General features: G+C 45.8%; 1 protein-coding gene across 1 annotated transcript in view; it reads left to right on the forward strand.

Annotated features, from left to right (window-relative positions):
• DRGX (dorsal root ganglia homeobox) overlaps positions 1 to 8,136 on the forward strand; it is a 16,755-nt gene extending 8,619 nt beyond the window's left edge. Inside the window, exon 6 of the mRNA XM_009888710.1 lies at positions 7,871 to 8,136. Coding sequence (XP_009887012.1) covers positions 7,871 to 8,136 — 266 coding nt within the window. The remainder of the gene's footprint in view (positions 1 to 7,870) is intronic.
• The last annotated feature ends 8,913 nt before the right edge of the window (positions 8,137 to 17,049 follow it).

The following is a 17,049-nucleotide window of genomic DNA, read 5'->3' on the forward strand; positions in this document are numbered from 1 at the left end:
TCCCTGTTTCTCCAAGCACAATGGGCTGGGGTGAAGGCTGTGCACAGCAGACATTGAGCTTCAGTCTTATTAATTGGCAATGATGAACAGGATGATCTCTAGAGGTTCTGAGTGGACCAAACGCATCACAGGCCTGATTGACGTTTTGTTTTTCTTTGGTATGGAAATACCAGGTGAATAATGGTTCATCTAAACCAACGTATTTGAGAGCACAACCAAGCTCATGTGTCATTCTGGAGGAAGAAATAATGGTTGTGGGAAGGAAGGAAAGGACAGGGAGAGACACAGTGTTCACAAAACCTTTGTTTGATCTTCTTCATCTTGCTCAATTCAGTTTGTTTGACTCTCCCTTCTCATTTTCCCCTTTGAGCTAGGAGCTGATTTGTACACTTCAGGCCTGTCAAAGGAGAGCTCACCCTGTACTTACGTGGGCTTTGGTCTGTGTCCTTGTGTGTCTTGATGAAGTGACCTAAGCCTCTCCCTTGAGAATCTAGTCACATTTTGCAGCAGAAATGCTGACAAGACTCCGTAACAGTGATTCTGAGGGAACAGGACGTTATGCCGTGTGAAATGCCATCAAACTCAGCACAGGGTAAAAAATTCTGAGCTGTTTCATATTTGGATTGCTTGGATAAGGAGAAATTCAGCAAGTAGTAAGGTTTTGCAAGATTTTGCATGTTTTATTGAAGAGTGACATGGTCAAGAGCTCTTCCTGGTATCTCTCTTGTGCCAACTTAGTTCTTTGAAACTACTAGAAACTCTTTGTGCTTTTGAAAGCAAAATCGTTGCTCCAGAATCAAAGCACCATTTCATTACCAATGGATGCACGGCCCTGCTTTCATCTATGCAAGAGTCAAATTAAATGCACCTCCTTTATATGGATCCCATAAATAGATATGTGTTCCCACCATTGGGAGAATAATAATTCTGGCCAGTAAAGGGAATCGTATTCTTCAGTAAAGCTGTAAAAGCTGCCTGCAGACAAATGGGCACTCTCAGCACATCAGATACTAATGGGAAACCGAGGTTGTTTTCTTTTTCTATTGAGGAGACGAGATGTGCTTTGTTGGGCTTGTGAGCCAACACTTCGTTAGTGTCAGTGAGTAATATTTGACAGATGCTTTAGAAGGAGACAATTAAAATCAATAATCAATACAGTGAATAACAAGTGATGATGGTGATGTAACTAATTAATAATTATTTTATGCTCTCAGGGACCATTTTCATTCTGCCACCTGAGACTTCTCTGTCTTCTGTAAAGAAACTAGTACCTCTCTTTCTCCTTCTCTGACTTTGATTGCTTGGCTCCAGACCCAGATTTCCAAGGCTGCATAAACAGTCTAGGGCATACGCTTCCTCGGTCTAATTTATAGTATAAGGATATAATAGCTGATGGTGAAGTTGGTCTAGTAGAGACAAGAAATCTCAGGACAGCCTAGCATGGGACAGGGACTGAGCCTGCAACTTTGCTTTTGGAAAGACTGTGCTTTGCTTGCCTTGGGCTTTGTGTGGCTCTGCAACTTCAACAGGCAGCACTCATCTGAACCCCACATGCGCCACTTCTGGGTAAATGGGGGATATTATTGGAGCATGAGGCTAGATCTGCTCTCACGAATGAGAAGAAAGCTATTCTCCCTAAGCACTGTGCCCCATGAACCCTGTTATCTCTGAAACTCAGATTTTTTTCCCCTCCGAGGAATGGTATTACCACCACAGGATGTTCTGCGAAGCGAGCAGGCTGGCTATACAACAGCAATCAGAACTGTAATTCAGAGCATAGACTGTTCCAGAGAAGAGTATATTACCACTGGACAGTTTTTCTCTGTTTCTACTAAATATTGTCTATTCAGTAATACAACAGACCTTTTCCTTTCCTTAGGTGAGTCCTCACCCTCACTGAAGTTTAGCACTTTGGAGGCTGTACTTAGTAGCAAGCGTCTGTTAACTGCCATATCACCTCACTACATACTGTTCTTTCAGGAAATAGAATTTCTCATTTGAAACATTAGCATCAGATCATAATTTCTGTAGTATACAGGGTTTCCTACTGCAGGGTTTTAGTTCTTCACCACTGGCCATAGCCAGGAAGATGGTTGGCTTGCATAGGTGAAATTTCTGGTGTTCGTTACCCTCTGAAATTGCCCTAATTTGACAACTATGCTACTTCATTGTGGTGACTTCGACATTTCCATGATCTTCCAAGATGAATCACTTACTGTAAACCATGCATCTGCAGTCCATTTAGTAGATTTAATTGCAGACCTCAAATATGAAGGGAAAATACTTGTTTTATTTATGGGCTGTATAACAATAGAGTCATCAGGAGAAGCTAGCGTTCTGCGCAGAGAGAGACCTCAAAGTACCTTCTTAATGGATGACAGCATGAATGCAATTCATTAATGTAGAAGATGTTATTAATGGGTGTAAACAAGAATCTCCGGTTTTTAGCGGAAGTGTTCTACCATCCTGGTGGCTGAGGCCAAGAGTGTGTCTGTTACATACACTGAAATTTCCCCAGACCCTGTGATGAGTGCAGTGTGTGAGGAGAGAAATAATTACACTTGCCAGGGAATTACGTTCATAATTCACCCACAGCTCTGCTCTGTGCAAGTTATAGCTCAGTTGGTTTTCACGGCAACTCCACACCACTGACAGAGAAGCAGGATTGCATTATGCACATCAAAGTGGATGTTCCAGGGCATCATTGATTAGGCTCTTTTATGGTTTGTTGCTGCTGCGGTTGCTGTTGTTCATGTTAGGGAGGCTTAATTGCAGTATCCAGGAAAAAACCCACAACAACTAGGACTGCCCATCCATTCCATTTCAATTTCTGTTATGGAAAGATCAAGAGAATTTGCCCGATTCCATTGGGCAATTCCCATTGCCAAGGCTGAGAAAAATGCGTTCAAGGACCTAACTTACCCTTGAACTGATGTTTACTGAATTGAAGCACCACTGCTTACCGTAAGACTGGAGAATGGGAATTAAAACTCTTGGGGTCCTTTATTTTTTCTGTTGTTCTTGATTATAGGCTTACTGTCTTTTCTCACGTAATATAGCAAATAGATCAAGTGGGTTCTGTTTGGCATTTTCCCTAGTTTATCTGCCGCTGTGACTTTAGAGAATTTAAAACATTTCTTTAGTTTTCTACAGATGCACAGACCTTGAGCAAATTACTTTGATTCCTGTGCCACAAGTCCCCAACTCTAGCACTGCCCTACATCGCAGGTAGATTTTTTTTGGTCTTGATCACAAGTATTAGGGAATATGCAGCTACTAGAAGCCCTAAGAGCCATGGGAAGGAAATCGGTGCTGGCTTGTTCCTCCAGGACAAATCTTGATTAGGCTAGTGGACCTTAGCTGGGCAGGGGTTCCTATTGACCCCTCTTGGAATGACACGTGTCAGCAGGATTTAGTGTCAGATCATGTGGAATGGAAGAGTGGTAATACTGAGCTGACAGTATGCAAAGGACTGGTTCTGTTCTTCCAGCTTTTGTGGGCTTTGCTGCCAGCTTTCATGTCCAAACAGGCAAGGTCCTGGCTTCTGAATTATTCTTTTGGAACTGTACTAATGGCACAAATAAAGGAGGATGAAATCCTCCAGTTCCAGTGGTGAGTTATTTACACAAAAACGCTCCTGCTAGAGCAACTGAGCCAGTTCATCAGCTCTTTGTTGTTTGCATTGGGCACATAGCCAAGGAGATGTGAAATTATAACATTTAGGCTCTTCTGTCAGCTCTGAAGTGCTCTTCCAGCCTCTGGGCAGCACAGGGTGTCTTCCACACTTAACCAGCTTAGGCACTAGAAGGAGGAACCATCTAGCACAACTTCAGCAGCCTTGAGGCTACCCTAAATTATATTGGGAGCATGTGGTTCCTCCTCGTTTTGGGCTTTAAGTTCATGCCTCTGATGCTCTTCTAAACCTCCTGATTAAGAGTTCAGACAGGTTTGGATAAATCCACTTTTGTGTTTCCTGCTTGTGCCTCAGACTTCAATAGACACAGTGTTGGCATCATATATGAAGAACAAGAGAGAGCTCCCTTTGAATCAGCTCTTGCTGGTAAATGACACTATGAAGTCGAGGTTGTTGTTGACCTTCCAACTTTTGTGAAAGTGACTTCAGAGTTTATGAGGATTTAGAGCTCAAGCAAACCAATGTGACTGCTATCAGATTAGAACAATACTTAATTCAAGCATGGTATTTTCACTGCAGACGAACAGCATGCATTGACAGGTGAAGATTTTAAACGGGAATTTTTCCTCTATTCCCTCTGTGTCAGGTTGCTGTTCAGCTGCTCTCATCAAGTGCTGATATGCATAAATACTGCAAGAGGAAGGCAACTGGGGTTTTGCCTTTTAGAAGAGATATTTATTAAATTCTTTAAACTGTTGAGTTAAAATAGAGAACAAGTATTTTAAATACTTATGTATCAATATGGGCCCCACTTCCACCCCACTCTTCTTAGCTGAAACTGAACCTTGGAACTGCACAAAAGGGTCCGCAACCAAAATTGTAGATCAAATATCATTACAACTGAAATGTGACGTTGGCAGACACAAGACAAAACTAATTTAATTTTTCCTGTCAGTCTCTGTAGTAGATCAATTAAACTGCCAAGTGGATCAAATATTTCAGACTGTATTTATTACATTAAGTATTTATGTTCAGGCTGAGCATTTAAAGTATGATCTCATATAGGAATACAAGGAGGTTCAGATCAATTCAGCAGAATTTGCTGTAAGTTAATGGAAATCTAATTGTGTATTTTAATTTTGTGTACAGGAGGCAGTAAGTTCCTGAAAGAAAGAAAACGATACCCTGTCCATATTGTAGCAACCTGATCCAAATCCCATTAAAGTAATATCAGAATGTCATAGATGTTAGTGGAAGCTGGATCAAGGTTTAGGGATAACGGCTTAACCCTCCCTGATTTCGATGGGAGCTAGGTGTCTAAACTCCTCTGAGGATCCAAAATCAGTAGGAGCGATTCCGTCCTTCCCCACTGTGGACTCAGGGTTACTGCAATAAGATGTAAAAACCCATCGATGTCTGCTATATGTGGATACCTCTTTCCTGCTGAAAGCCTCATCTCTGTCTATCGTGGGCTGACTGATGGGCAGGTGGAGACCTTGGGCTCCTGAGTCTCCCACCGTTTGTCTTGGCTTTCGTGCCAGCAAAGTCCGATACTACCCGCAGGCACAGGCGATTGCAAAGTAGATTCAACCTTCCTTACAACCCACAAACAGAGCTAAATCCTACTTTCCCGTATTCTAGCTGGGCCCTGGAGCAAATTAAACTTGTTACTTTACATTTTGTTCAGGTGTGAGCTGTTGTTTGCAAGTGTTTTAACCTCAGTGAAAATGAAAAGAATGGTTTATGCGTACGTTATTGCTAGAGATAGCCTAGATTCCACCACAGGTAACTGCCCCCTCAGGTTGCAGAGCTACTAGGTGATATCAGGTCTAATTATTAAGCAAAGAGCTTAGATTGGAACCAAAGACTGATAAATATTTTATCCCTCTCTAACAATAGAATGAAAATTATTCTTCAGGGATGGAGCTGATTCCTGCTCTTTTGAAAAGGGGAAGGCTCTTTTCCATGTCTCCCCATCTCCCACTAAGGAGACAATGTCTGTGCTCGGTACCGTGGCCGGGCCAGCCCTCCCCTCAGCCTGGGACCTGAACAGTCGCATTCAAAAGCCTCACTCAGTTTCTGTTAGAAAGCAGCAGTGCAAAGACAGCTGATGCACAGGCAGGCCTCCATGCTCCCCCATTTCAGAGCTGAACCTTAAGATAGTGGGGCTTAATTGTAGTGGAAATACAGACCTCTGTGTGGCTTCTGCAGCTAAAGACCAGCTGCAAAACTGCAGGGACTCTGAAGTGCCCATCTTCCTCTCCTCCCTCTTGTTAAAACAGTGGCCATCCAGCACCCCTGAAGTGGCTGCGATTCAACAGGGAAAAAAAATGACTTTATGAGCGTGGTTGGTGGTGGCAAAAACTGTAAGTTATGTTACTGAGTGGATTTTGTTATAAACTCTCCTTCTGACCTGATAAAAGCAGCCACAGAATTCAAGATTGAGCTTCCTAGTGCTAAAAGCAAAAAATGGAGGATTTTAGTCAAGTGCTGAAATTTGCTTGTGCAATTCATTTGAATGCCTGGACCCATGGAAATGTTGGTCTGCTGTCATATGCTCTGTCAGAGGAGTATTACAAGAGAAAAGACGACTTTCTGTTTACATTAATTACTTGTCCCGTGTAGATTCTCTTTTTTTTTTTTTAAATGCAAAGAATACTTTTTCCTGAATGGTACCTGCAAGCTGCTAATCTCTGACAAGTGCTGTGGAGAAGTCTTGCCAACATCCTAAAACCAAACAACTGTCTGCCTTCATCCCTAGCAGATGGGTGCTGACCCGTTGCTACCGAGAGCAGAAGTGTAAAAGAAAGACTACCTGCTCCCTGCAGGTTATTAGTTCCATCACTTAGTCATGAGCCATTTAACTCAAATATTAACTGCAGAAATTAAAGCAAGTCCTTGGCCTGGAAAGATCAGAGGAAGACATTGCATCATGTCAGGATGTGCGCAGCCAGGCTGTTTCTTGTTGGGAGGTAGCGTATCAGCAAAGGACAGGCTTTTGCCAGGGGTATAGAAGAGGATGTGGAGTTTGTGCAGCCTCTGAGACCCTTGGAAAAATGTTGTCACCTAACGTTTCTCATCAGAGAGCAAATTAAAGTAGTAGCTCAGACATCCCACCCTGCCTTTCCTCCCTACTCCTCTGACACAGTCTCTTTCATTCCATAGACTCATCTAAGCTAGGTACCAGGGTGGCTTTTTGGATAGACTGCATGTCCTGCCCCGTGGTCAACCTACACTTCCAGGTGTGCTTATTTGGGAATCGGCCCAAGTCCCCCCGGTGTTATCAAAGATAAGGTAGAGGAAGAGCCTGCAGTGGTCCAGCTCAGGAAGGTAGCTGGTGGAGTGAGGACTGCCTCTTGTCAATGGGTTGCAGGGGAGCCTTTTGACTCAAAGGGAGAGGAATACCCACTTCATCCTCTCTCCAGTGTTTTATTGCCTGCTTGGAACAGCCCATGTGTCTCAGATGACAGGGAAGAAGTGGTCTGGCCCATCTCTCGTGATGGGACTCAAGCCATGTCAGCAGCAGCAGCTTTAGGTGGCCTTGGCATACTTCTGGAGGCCATTCTCTTTGAGGTGTCATCCTTAAGCAGCAGAGACATTGCATATGTGAAGGTAGAACGGACTCCTGCAGGGATGCCAATAGTTGGCAGGGCCAAGGAAAAACCTGTCTCTTCTTATAGTGAGATAGGAGATTGTCATTAGTTCCTGCATAATAACCAGGATATTTTCACCTTTCTCTCTGCAGTAATCTTTCAGGTATAGATAAGTGACCCACACTCACCCAACAAATGCAGCTGCCCAAATTGATTAGGCTTCAGTGTGCGGGTGGAGGGTGGGGGACACCTCCAACATGAGGCTGATGGTAGCCACACAGCAGCAGCTTGGTATGAGAGCATGGGATGAGCTCAGCTTCGCTTATGGGGAAATCTCACGTGTGTTCTAAACGTCACTGTTTGCTCCTGACTCTGCTTGCCCTCACTTACTCTGTTTGTCACCCTGGACAACTCACAGTGTTAAGATCCTTCACAGTGGGCCTCAGCAGAACAGGATCTGGCTTTTCCAGCCCTGATTCAGAGAACGTCTGTGTACCCACTAAAGGTCAATAGGGGAGGGGGTTGTTGCCATTTGAGACTCCAACCCCATCTCTGCCCTCTCCAGATTGACCATGGAGGGAAGAGTCAGACAGTCCCATGACCTTCTCCGTCAGTGATGGTGCCTTGTCTCCTTCCTCCCCAGGGAGCCCGCTGTGCTCATGCTGCGTTCCAGACCCCATGGGCCTCTCCTTCCTGCCCACCTACGGCTGCCAAAGCAACCGCACCGCCAGCGTGGCCGCGCTGCGCATGAAGGCCCGGGAGCACTCGGAGGCTGTGCTCCAGTCTGCCAACCTCCTGCCCACCGCCAGCAGCAGCCCCACTCCTCCTGCCAAACCCGGCCCCGAGGGCAGCCAGGACAAGCAGCCCTCTCCGGCCAAGGACCACATGGAAGGAGAGAAGAGCGTATGAGGCTGGCCTGGCGCCGGCCCCTCATCTCAGGGCAGGGACCTACCGCTGGGGCCCTGCCGCAGGGTGAACTGCAGTATGGCTGTGCCCTGGCAGGATGCCACGGGGCCACCAGGGACCAGGCAAATCTGAGTGGCCTCTTTGGCTACCTTTCACGCACCCTTGCTTTTCTTGCGCCGCTGTAGATTCATTCCCCTGATTTATCGGCACTATCTGTGTTTGGAAAGGTTCATGAAACTGTTTTTAGCCCCCCTCCACATCCCAGGGACATCGAAACACCAAGGGTCCTGGCTTGCTCCTGCACACTTCAGCTCCCCAACCTGTGCAAGATGGAAGGCTGGCAGCCATGCAGTGCTTCCAGATACCAGGTCCGAGACCCGGAACAGGAGAGGCGTCCAGGCATCGTTTACCTCACCGTGCACGGCAGAGGTGAAGGAATATGCAGGTATAAACCAGCTTGGCCTGCTTCTTCCTGATGGCATTTGGCTTCAACCAAATCTATCTCAGGCAACGTGTAAGAGAAGCAGAAAATAGAATGAAACTCTTCATAATTTTTCTCTTCCCCCTTCCTTTGCCCGAAAGGGAAACTTTCCATGGAGTAGATTACTGGGAAATTGCTGAGATCAGTTTACCTGTGAATAAAATCCGTGCATTAGTCTCTGTGTGAACATTAGTCTGTAACTCTTGCCATTCCCTGGGTTAGACAGAAAAGACACATGGCTCCAGAGCAGCGTTCGTAGCTTCAAACGGTAATGCTGGTGCTTAACGGAGAGTGCAGTTATGTCTGGATCTGCACAAAGCTGAGGTATTTAGCATCATTCTCTTGGAAAGAAAGACTGTAAAACAAAATAATCCTGCATTGCGACACTGCAACTATGTCCTTGCATGTTGTGTTTTTAATAAAAAGGAAATAAAGCTTGGAAGGGTATTCCTTTATGCCATCCAATATCAGACTATTCCATTCACTGAAGGCTTGTTGTAATGAATCTAGATATGAAAATGTCTTAATTATTACAGAGTGGCCACAGTGCAAAGGAGAAATTGATGCCTCAGGCAGTATAGTCTTGTCTCTGACCCAAAACTCCCCAAAGCAAAGCAGACTAAGATCTGATGCTTTAAAGCAGGCATTTTAATCTGCAGCTGCCCCACATTTTTTTCCATGGGAAATGTGGATGCAGATTTAAACTTAGTGACACGGACTTGCTTTTCTTAGGTACCTTTTGCAGACTCCTTAGGCTTGTCTGCAGACATCCCTGGAGAACAGGGTGAAACCACTGCTCTGAGACTTGACCAAGTAACACAGAGGACAGTGGAAGGATTCCTGTCAGCTCTGAATGTATTCAGAGCAGGTCCTTCATGAGAATGCTGCTAAGGTCTGTCCTACTGCCACCGAGAGGCTCTCCATTACAACCCTAGAAGTGGTTTAACCCACAGGCTGATTTTGACACAGAATCTTGACTAGCAGAGCCTGTAGGTTTCCATTTACCAGCGCAAGGGGTTTTCTTCTGCTGCTCCTCATGCAGGGCTGATCCTGCGTGTTGTGCTGAGGACCTCCTGCAATGTGCTGCGCACATGCTTTCACATTGTGTTGTGTTTGGCTTCTCACAGGATCTCAGCCTGAAGATGTGCTGGGAAAGGCAGTGCCAAGTAAGGTTGGCAGCAAAAATTTCTCTACCTTACCCGACTGATCTCAGCCTATGAATTTCACAGAGCCTGGGACCTCTTTGGGGCTCACAGGACCCCTACCCCCCCCGGTACCCCCTGTGCACACCTCGGACATGGCTTGGTATCAGTGCCCATTGAAAGGGTGGCAGCCCTGGTCTTCAGAGGGTGGCTCAGTAGCAGCAAGCACCTTCGTTGCTCCAGGAGTGAAGGGTACCAGGCATCACCCCCAGGTGGGATTTGTTTCTTCTGGAGACAAGGCATGGGGGAGGGCAGTGCTGGGTCTGTCCTTGGATCCAAGTACAAAGAAAAGTCCGACAGGGCCCATATTCATCAAGTGGAGTCAATTTGCTTTACTTTTGCCACACCATGTGTTCTTTTCAGCAATCCTAAACTGTCCGAGCCGTGGTGGTGGGGAATGTGCAGTAGTCTGTGATCCACCTCTGTGTTCCAGTTTCAGGACCTGCTCTGCTGAACTGTAGGTGTAGGTGGCTTCCCCGCCTGCAAATTATGGCTTCATTTGAAAAACATCTGCAACTTTTTTCTTACACCAAAATAAAATAGATTGCTGTGTGCTTTGTTGTGGGGAGCAGTTGGAGAAGAGAGAATCACTGTTTTCTTAGTGATCTTACCAATCATAATTTTTTTTGTGGCTACCCCCCCCCAAAAAAAACTAAAAAATTATTCCACTCCAAAGAGGCAAGCCCAACTTCATTTCAACATAATTACCTTGCATTCAGTTGAACTTCAGCCCTTCTGTACACTAACTCTTCAATCTAATTGTTTGATTAAACTCGTATTTCCTCCAGAAAGGTACATAAATAAGTGAATTGTTGAGCAAATTAAGAATACTTAACAGCATTGCATCTGAAAAGTAGTTACGCTGATTAAATTTTCTGTCCTTGAGGATTTTCAGGAAATTACTTTTGATCGTCAATAACACAATTAAGTAAACTACACGCACATTAGCATGAATAATTGATAAGAAATTATGTATTACCACGAAGCACTGATTTAATAATTCATGATGCGACACTCTAGTGACTGTGCAAAACTGGATAACATCGACAAGTCTGCCTGATGTTGCTGGAAATGCTGCAATTACAAACAAGTCCATAGTTTTGTTGTACAGTAAAGTCTCTGATGCATGCTGTAGTTTCTGTTTGTTTAATACTTGAATAAATTTAGAAAGAAGACCCTGAAAAGTTCTTGTACTGTTTTCATTCAGCTCAATTTCTCCGTCCAAGCATCTGCCTTCACATTGCTGACTGTCCAGTCCTGCGTAGACCACAGAGATGTTACAGAGTGGGGGAGGCTCCTCACATTCACAGCTGGAAGCTGCTAGGTGTCTCACCACTCGCAAAATTAGGGGGCTCAAAGTTTTGCAGAGCCTCCTGTTAGGAGCAAAGCGGCATTAGCCCCCCTTAATCCTGAGCCCAAAGTATTTAAGACTCTTCAGTGTCTGACATGCCTGTGATTATAACTATTCAGGATGATTTTGTGGGTGGTTGCTCTACGTCAGCCATAAATGAAGCTTTCAGATTTGTAGGGTTTGAGTCTGCACAATGCCACGTTAAACGTGAGGCCAATTCACCAACAATTCTTGTGACTTCCCTAAGGGGAGGCAGATATTATTTGCATTCTCGTTAGCCTGTTGGGGAAACCACAGCATGGTGAGCCACATTTTCCTCTCAAGTTTTGGTCTGAGACTTGTCTGCTCAGGGCAGTGCAGCCCAAGGGAGCATGCTCGAGGTCACTGAGCAGCAGCACAAGGGCAAGAGCAAAACTCAGGAGATCTGTGTCTCAGTCGTGCCCGTTTCTAGCCACCAGACCCCCAAATAGACTGCCCACTGTGGGTGAGCCACCTACCTTCTTTCTTGCTGTCATATATCAGGGCTATGCCACTTAAACCACTCCTGTAATGGCCGTGTCAGTAGCTCTGATTAAGTCTGGCATTTAAAAGTTTATAACTCGGCTATAAAAAGTCACTCAGGCTGAACCCCAGCGTGAGAAGCCCAAGCCCAAGGGGATGATTTACATGCGGGCTATTCCAAAATCAGCCTGCGTGATATTTTTTTAGTTTCTGTGAAGGAAAAATGGAGGCCCAAGGTTTGAGGGACGGATGTAAGACAAAGATGTTTTGTTTAACGGCTTACTGCATTGTCACTAGATCCCATGCAGTAATTCTCTGTGAATTTCCATACCAGCATAAGCCAGGCACAGCATGAATGGCCTCTGTGCAAATGTCACTTGAATGATTCTCGCAAAGCATCTCCAGATCTGCACTCTTTTCTCAAGAAATCACAGACATGCACAATGCCCCGATTTCCCCTCATCCCCCACCTTCCCTGCACAGGCCATCTTCCAGCATCCCCACTCCCTGCCCTGCAGAAAGCCCGCAGTCCTGCCTCCACCTCTGGTGCTGACCCCCTGCTTGTGCTGTCCCCCTGCCACTGTCCCCCTGTCCCGACGCAGAGCCCTGTCCGAGCCCCGGGGAGGCTGCGGCAGAGCCAGCGGGGGAATCAGCGCTCAGGGCTTGTGTGCCAGGTTATTGCAGCGCGTTGGTCTGGGGTTTGTTAATGGGGGTTGATGAAAAAATGCCAGGCCGTGGGACCTTCTTTATAAGGTTGCATGCCATCCTCTCGACTCTCCATGCTTTTTACCTCTTGCACATCTATGCAGGCTTCCTTATGCCTACATACATTACAGTAGGAAATGTGAATGCACCTTCGCTCAGTTACGCCGTAGGCTAGTGCTTCCTACACTGCATGCTGGATAGTAATGAGATTGTTAGGCTAATTGGCTCTTTATTAGGAGTATTATTTACAATGATGCTGAAGGCCATGTGCATGCAGAAAAAGATCTTGGTATACCATTAAACTCTTCCCTCTTGCAGTTGGTGTCCTCCCCTGTGTGTTCCCCACAGGTTGCTGCCGTTGGCACTTTTGGGCTGACCTTCTCTGCACCTCCCGGAGGACTCCCCTATCCTGTGCCAGGGCCAGGGAGAAAAGCCTGCTGGTAGGGCTGTGTCCCTGGGAATTTTGCACTTCTGCTGCATCCTTAAGCTTTCTGCATCCCTGCAGCAGAAAAAAGCCAGCACAGCGCAGGAGGCAGTCATTTGCTGCCGGGCAGACCACGAGGGAGCAGGGATGGAGATGAAATGCTTGTGGTGTGCTGCTGTGGCACATTCTCCCTCTAAAAGAGCTGTTACTCGATAAAGATCCTGTTGTGCCCGGCTGTTTGTGCGGTGGAAGTAGTGTGTGAAGCTGGGGAGGAAGTGAGAAGCCCTGAATTGATACCCAGGCTCCAAGTACATAATTCAGACCTCTCCACTGAAGAGTTTGACACCCTTGCCATAAATAAAAGAGCAGTAGAGTACAATAAACAATGCTTTAGTCTTTCTAGTTAAAAACTTCCTTTGCACTGTAGTAAAATATTGACTTCAGGTGACCATATTACCGCAAAATACGATCTTTTCCTGTTACCGATCGAAGAGGCCTTTACACAGATCTGGCCTGTGAGAATGAGAATTTCATTGGCATATAGCAAATCCAGCCTCATTTGAGAGTGATGTGTCAACAATATTTTAATAATCCAACTGCAACGTCCTTTTTGCCTTCTGTAAGTTCTCTGCCACAAGACAAGTTGCTGCTGGTCTGCTGTCTCAGAAGACTGAGCATCATTTTTTGGAGCTGTGACAAGTCTCCTGTGGTAAACTCATAATAGTTAAAACTCACCAGGCTTTAAAGTATTGGCCTGCATAACTTTTCCAGTATTTAACCTTGATGGCTTTTTCTGTAGTCAGTGCTTTTGCAATATTGCTGTAACATCAATGACATGAAACAGAGAAGGCAAAAAAACGTGACCACCTGTGTCATTTTAGCCAAGAAGAGTTCTCACATGCAGAGCAACAAAAGGCAACTCTTTTCTGCAGGCTGAATCACTTCCAGATCTAATGCCCACTCCCAACTCTGTTCTGATGGGCCTGGAAGTTACCTTACATCTATATTTTCTCATAAAAGGTGACAGCAGCATTGAAGCTGCTTCTGGTTTTGGCCAGTTGACAGTTTAGCTAAATCGCCCTACAGTCTCCTGGAGCAGCTGAGACTGCAACAGCTCTGTTTGTACAGAGGAAATACCCACTTCTCTGGGCTGGTCTAATGGCAGGGTGGTTGTTACTGCCTCTGGGCAGGGTGGTTGTTACTGCCATGCTTTGTAAGCCCCAGCACAAGCCAGAGTATTGTGACATTAATGTCGCATACAGGTGGAAACCTGGAAGTATGTCATCCTTCACAACTTAACTTACCCGCCTTCTGCCCCACAGATGGCCTGGACAAACACGGCTCATTAGCTGCCAAGGTCTGTTCTGGTGTGCAGGTTCCTGTGTAGTCTGAGCAGTGTCCTTCAGCCTCGGTTGGGAGACCTCTGCTAGTATGGTCAGAGAGGGCACTTTGAGAGCAGCCATCAAAAGGCAGCCCGGACACAACCAGGCTGAGACATTGGTCCCTGAGACTGGTCAAGGCCAGGAGAAAACTTTTACTTTCTAGTTAAATTGTGGTTGCTTTGTCAAACAAACTGGTTTACTTTCGTTTGTCCTGCTTGAGAATTTTTGTTTATTAAACTCCAGCATTCAGTATTCGCCCTAGAGACTAACACTTGCTATAGTGGCAAATTTATTAGGACTCCCATAGGTATTGAATAGGCTGGGGTCTCTTATTATATGCACACAGCTTCTTTACACCCGCCCTGCACATGAGCCGATGTGTTAAATAAGATCCAAGGCCCGTTATATGAAGAAGCCCCTCTCTGCAAAGAAGACTCCCCAGGAATCTAAACTCTGCCTGTTACAGCACTGCTGGCTCACCCTTGCTCTGTCATTCTGGCTCAAGCCATCAGGTTTTGGCAGATACTTGAGAACCAAGATGCTGATGTGATCACCAGTCCTTGGCACAGCAAGGGACAGGAGCATCCCTGGGAGTTGTTCGTTTTTATTAGAAATATTTCCATAGCAATGCACAAGAAATTGGCTGCTGGCAGGGAAAGAAGATGTACAGGAGAAAAGAGCTGATCCTTTTCCTCCTCTGAACGATTACTCATGTTTAGAGCTAAACCTAACTGGGACTGGGCCAGAGGCTCTCCAGGGAGGATTTCACAATCACAGTCCAACGGAGGTCAGAAAGGAAAGTTTCAAAATCCCACTCAGAAAGCCAAATACCTGAATACTACTCCCATGGGACTGAACCCGTAAGTAATCCAGATCGATGTTGCAGCTTGTTGTTCAGATGAATAACACAGATAACAAGCAGCCAGGCTTGTTCGTGTGTGTGTGTGTGTGTGTGTGTGTGTGTGTGTGTGTGTGTTAGCAAACCCCAGTTTCATCTCTTTTTGATGGGGTTTCCTTCCATAGGGGTCAAGACCTGCATTTAGGTCAGTCAGCTTCGTGCACCCCACAGAGCTGTTTCCCTGTCAGCGAAGCCCAGGACGTGCTGCACAACCTTTTATCCCTGCCTCCACTGTGAGGCTGTGGGACAGAGCTCACAACCTGGGTCCAGGCTGGAAGGAAAGGCAGGAGGACGGGTTCCTACTCAGTGCTTTCTTACAAGTCATCCCCTTGCACCGGGTCCAGCCACCCTGAGCCTTTCAGAACTGTTTTTTCAGTGCAGACATACCAAAGGGAGTTATTTCTTGCTAAGGCACCACCTTCTTCAGTAGCTGAACCAGCCTTCATAGCTTGGGATGCTTGCTGTCCCCTCAGTGAGGGCACGTGAGCCATCTGGGAGCCCTCAGTGCCTCCGCATCACCCTGCTGCTCAATGCCACTCTGCCTCGGCTGCATCGCACCGTCACCAGAGATGAGGAGCAGTACAGCTGAAGACACAGGCAATACTCTTTGCCCCACACAAAGGGATCAGTAGATCTGGGCTGAAATTTTCTTTTGAGGTAGTTTTGGTTGGATACAATTTGCTTTGTTAAAATGTCATAGGTCTGCTGTTCTGTGCAAATGTCAAACGTCTAGAGAGCTGCTGAGGCTGGGAAGCCTCTTCTTTATGGGAAACTCTGGACACCTTCCAATTTCTACCCAGTTCAGATCAAATCAAACTTTTTAAACAATAATCCAGTGAGTTAAGAGCTATGCCTTTGCACCAGCTCGATGAATCGGATACATATTAAAATTACTTTAGTGACACCGGTGCTCTTCTGTTCTGCAATGCACTGTTTGCCAGACACTGTGAAAATAGGAAAGGAGTGAATAAATGAGAGTCATTGTTATTAATTAGATTTTAGAATTACATTAATGAACCAGGAAAGGAGGAGCCAAAGTACTGGAGACACCTTGTTCCTACTGCCACTGTGTGGGCAGGTGATTTGGCTTTGATTTCATAGTCTCTGTGTGTGAGACTCACATGTGCCCAACCAAAATAGCTCCTGCATGTCAGGGTGGATATATCTGGGCTGCAATTTAACAAGGCCATTAGGAAAGCAAGCCTTAGTGCCTGCCGCAGAAGGGAATTGCACTGGCCAGATGTTTCTTTTGTAAATGATAGCACCTGTTAAGCACATTGCTCTTCCTTCACCCTCTCTCCCTGCCGTCTGCCTGGGACGCTCTCTCTCCCTGAGCTCAGATTTCTGTCAGCAGGAGGGAGAATTTTGGGCTTGCTACAGGTGGGCCAGGAAGCCCTTGTGAAGTGCTTCTGAAGGCAGAGACAGCAATAAGCAGCGAGGGGTAGAAAAGTCTTCAAACAACTCAGCGTGGTTCAGAAGATGATGTCTACTGTATGCTGAGTTAGTTAACAGCGTATACGTAGCAATGTGAGCATTAATTTGGGGGAATTAGGAGTGAGTAGGGGTTTAGTTTGATTTGGGCTGGATTTAGGATTAACCGGAATAAAAAGCATGCATTGGGATCTGTATAGTTTTATCTATGGCTCCTAAGCATCACAGGCTTCCTCCTGCTCAGCCCTATCAGGAGTACACGACCTTGGCTGACAATGCTGTTGCAGCAAAAGCCCATAGTACAGATGCAGTCACATGTATAAAACCTTTGTTTTACCACTTGGGTCAGATTTATTTTCAGGGTGGTCTTACTGCCATGGTACAAAGCTCAGTTTTACTGACAAAACTGTGCCTTCTGAAGGAGCGCTTCAAGCGCAGTATGAATATACCACTGCTCTTACATTAGTGCCGCTCTCATGACGTGAATATGGCTGGAAGCTTTCCAAGGACCAGGCTGTTGTTTGGGGTTTTCAGATGAGAA

Source organism: Charadrius vociferus, unplaced genomic scaffold (genome assembly GCF_000708025.1).
Source record: "Charadrius vociferus isolate BGI_N301 unplaced genomic scaffold, ASM70802v2 scaffold436, whole genome shotgun sequence".
In the NCBI taxonomy this organism is placed as follows: Eukaryota; Metazoa; Chordata; class Aves; order Charadriiformes; family Charadriidae; genus Charadrius; species Charadrius vociferus.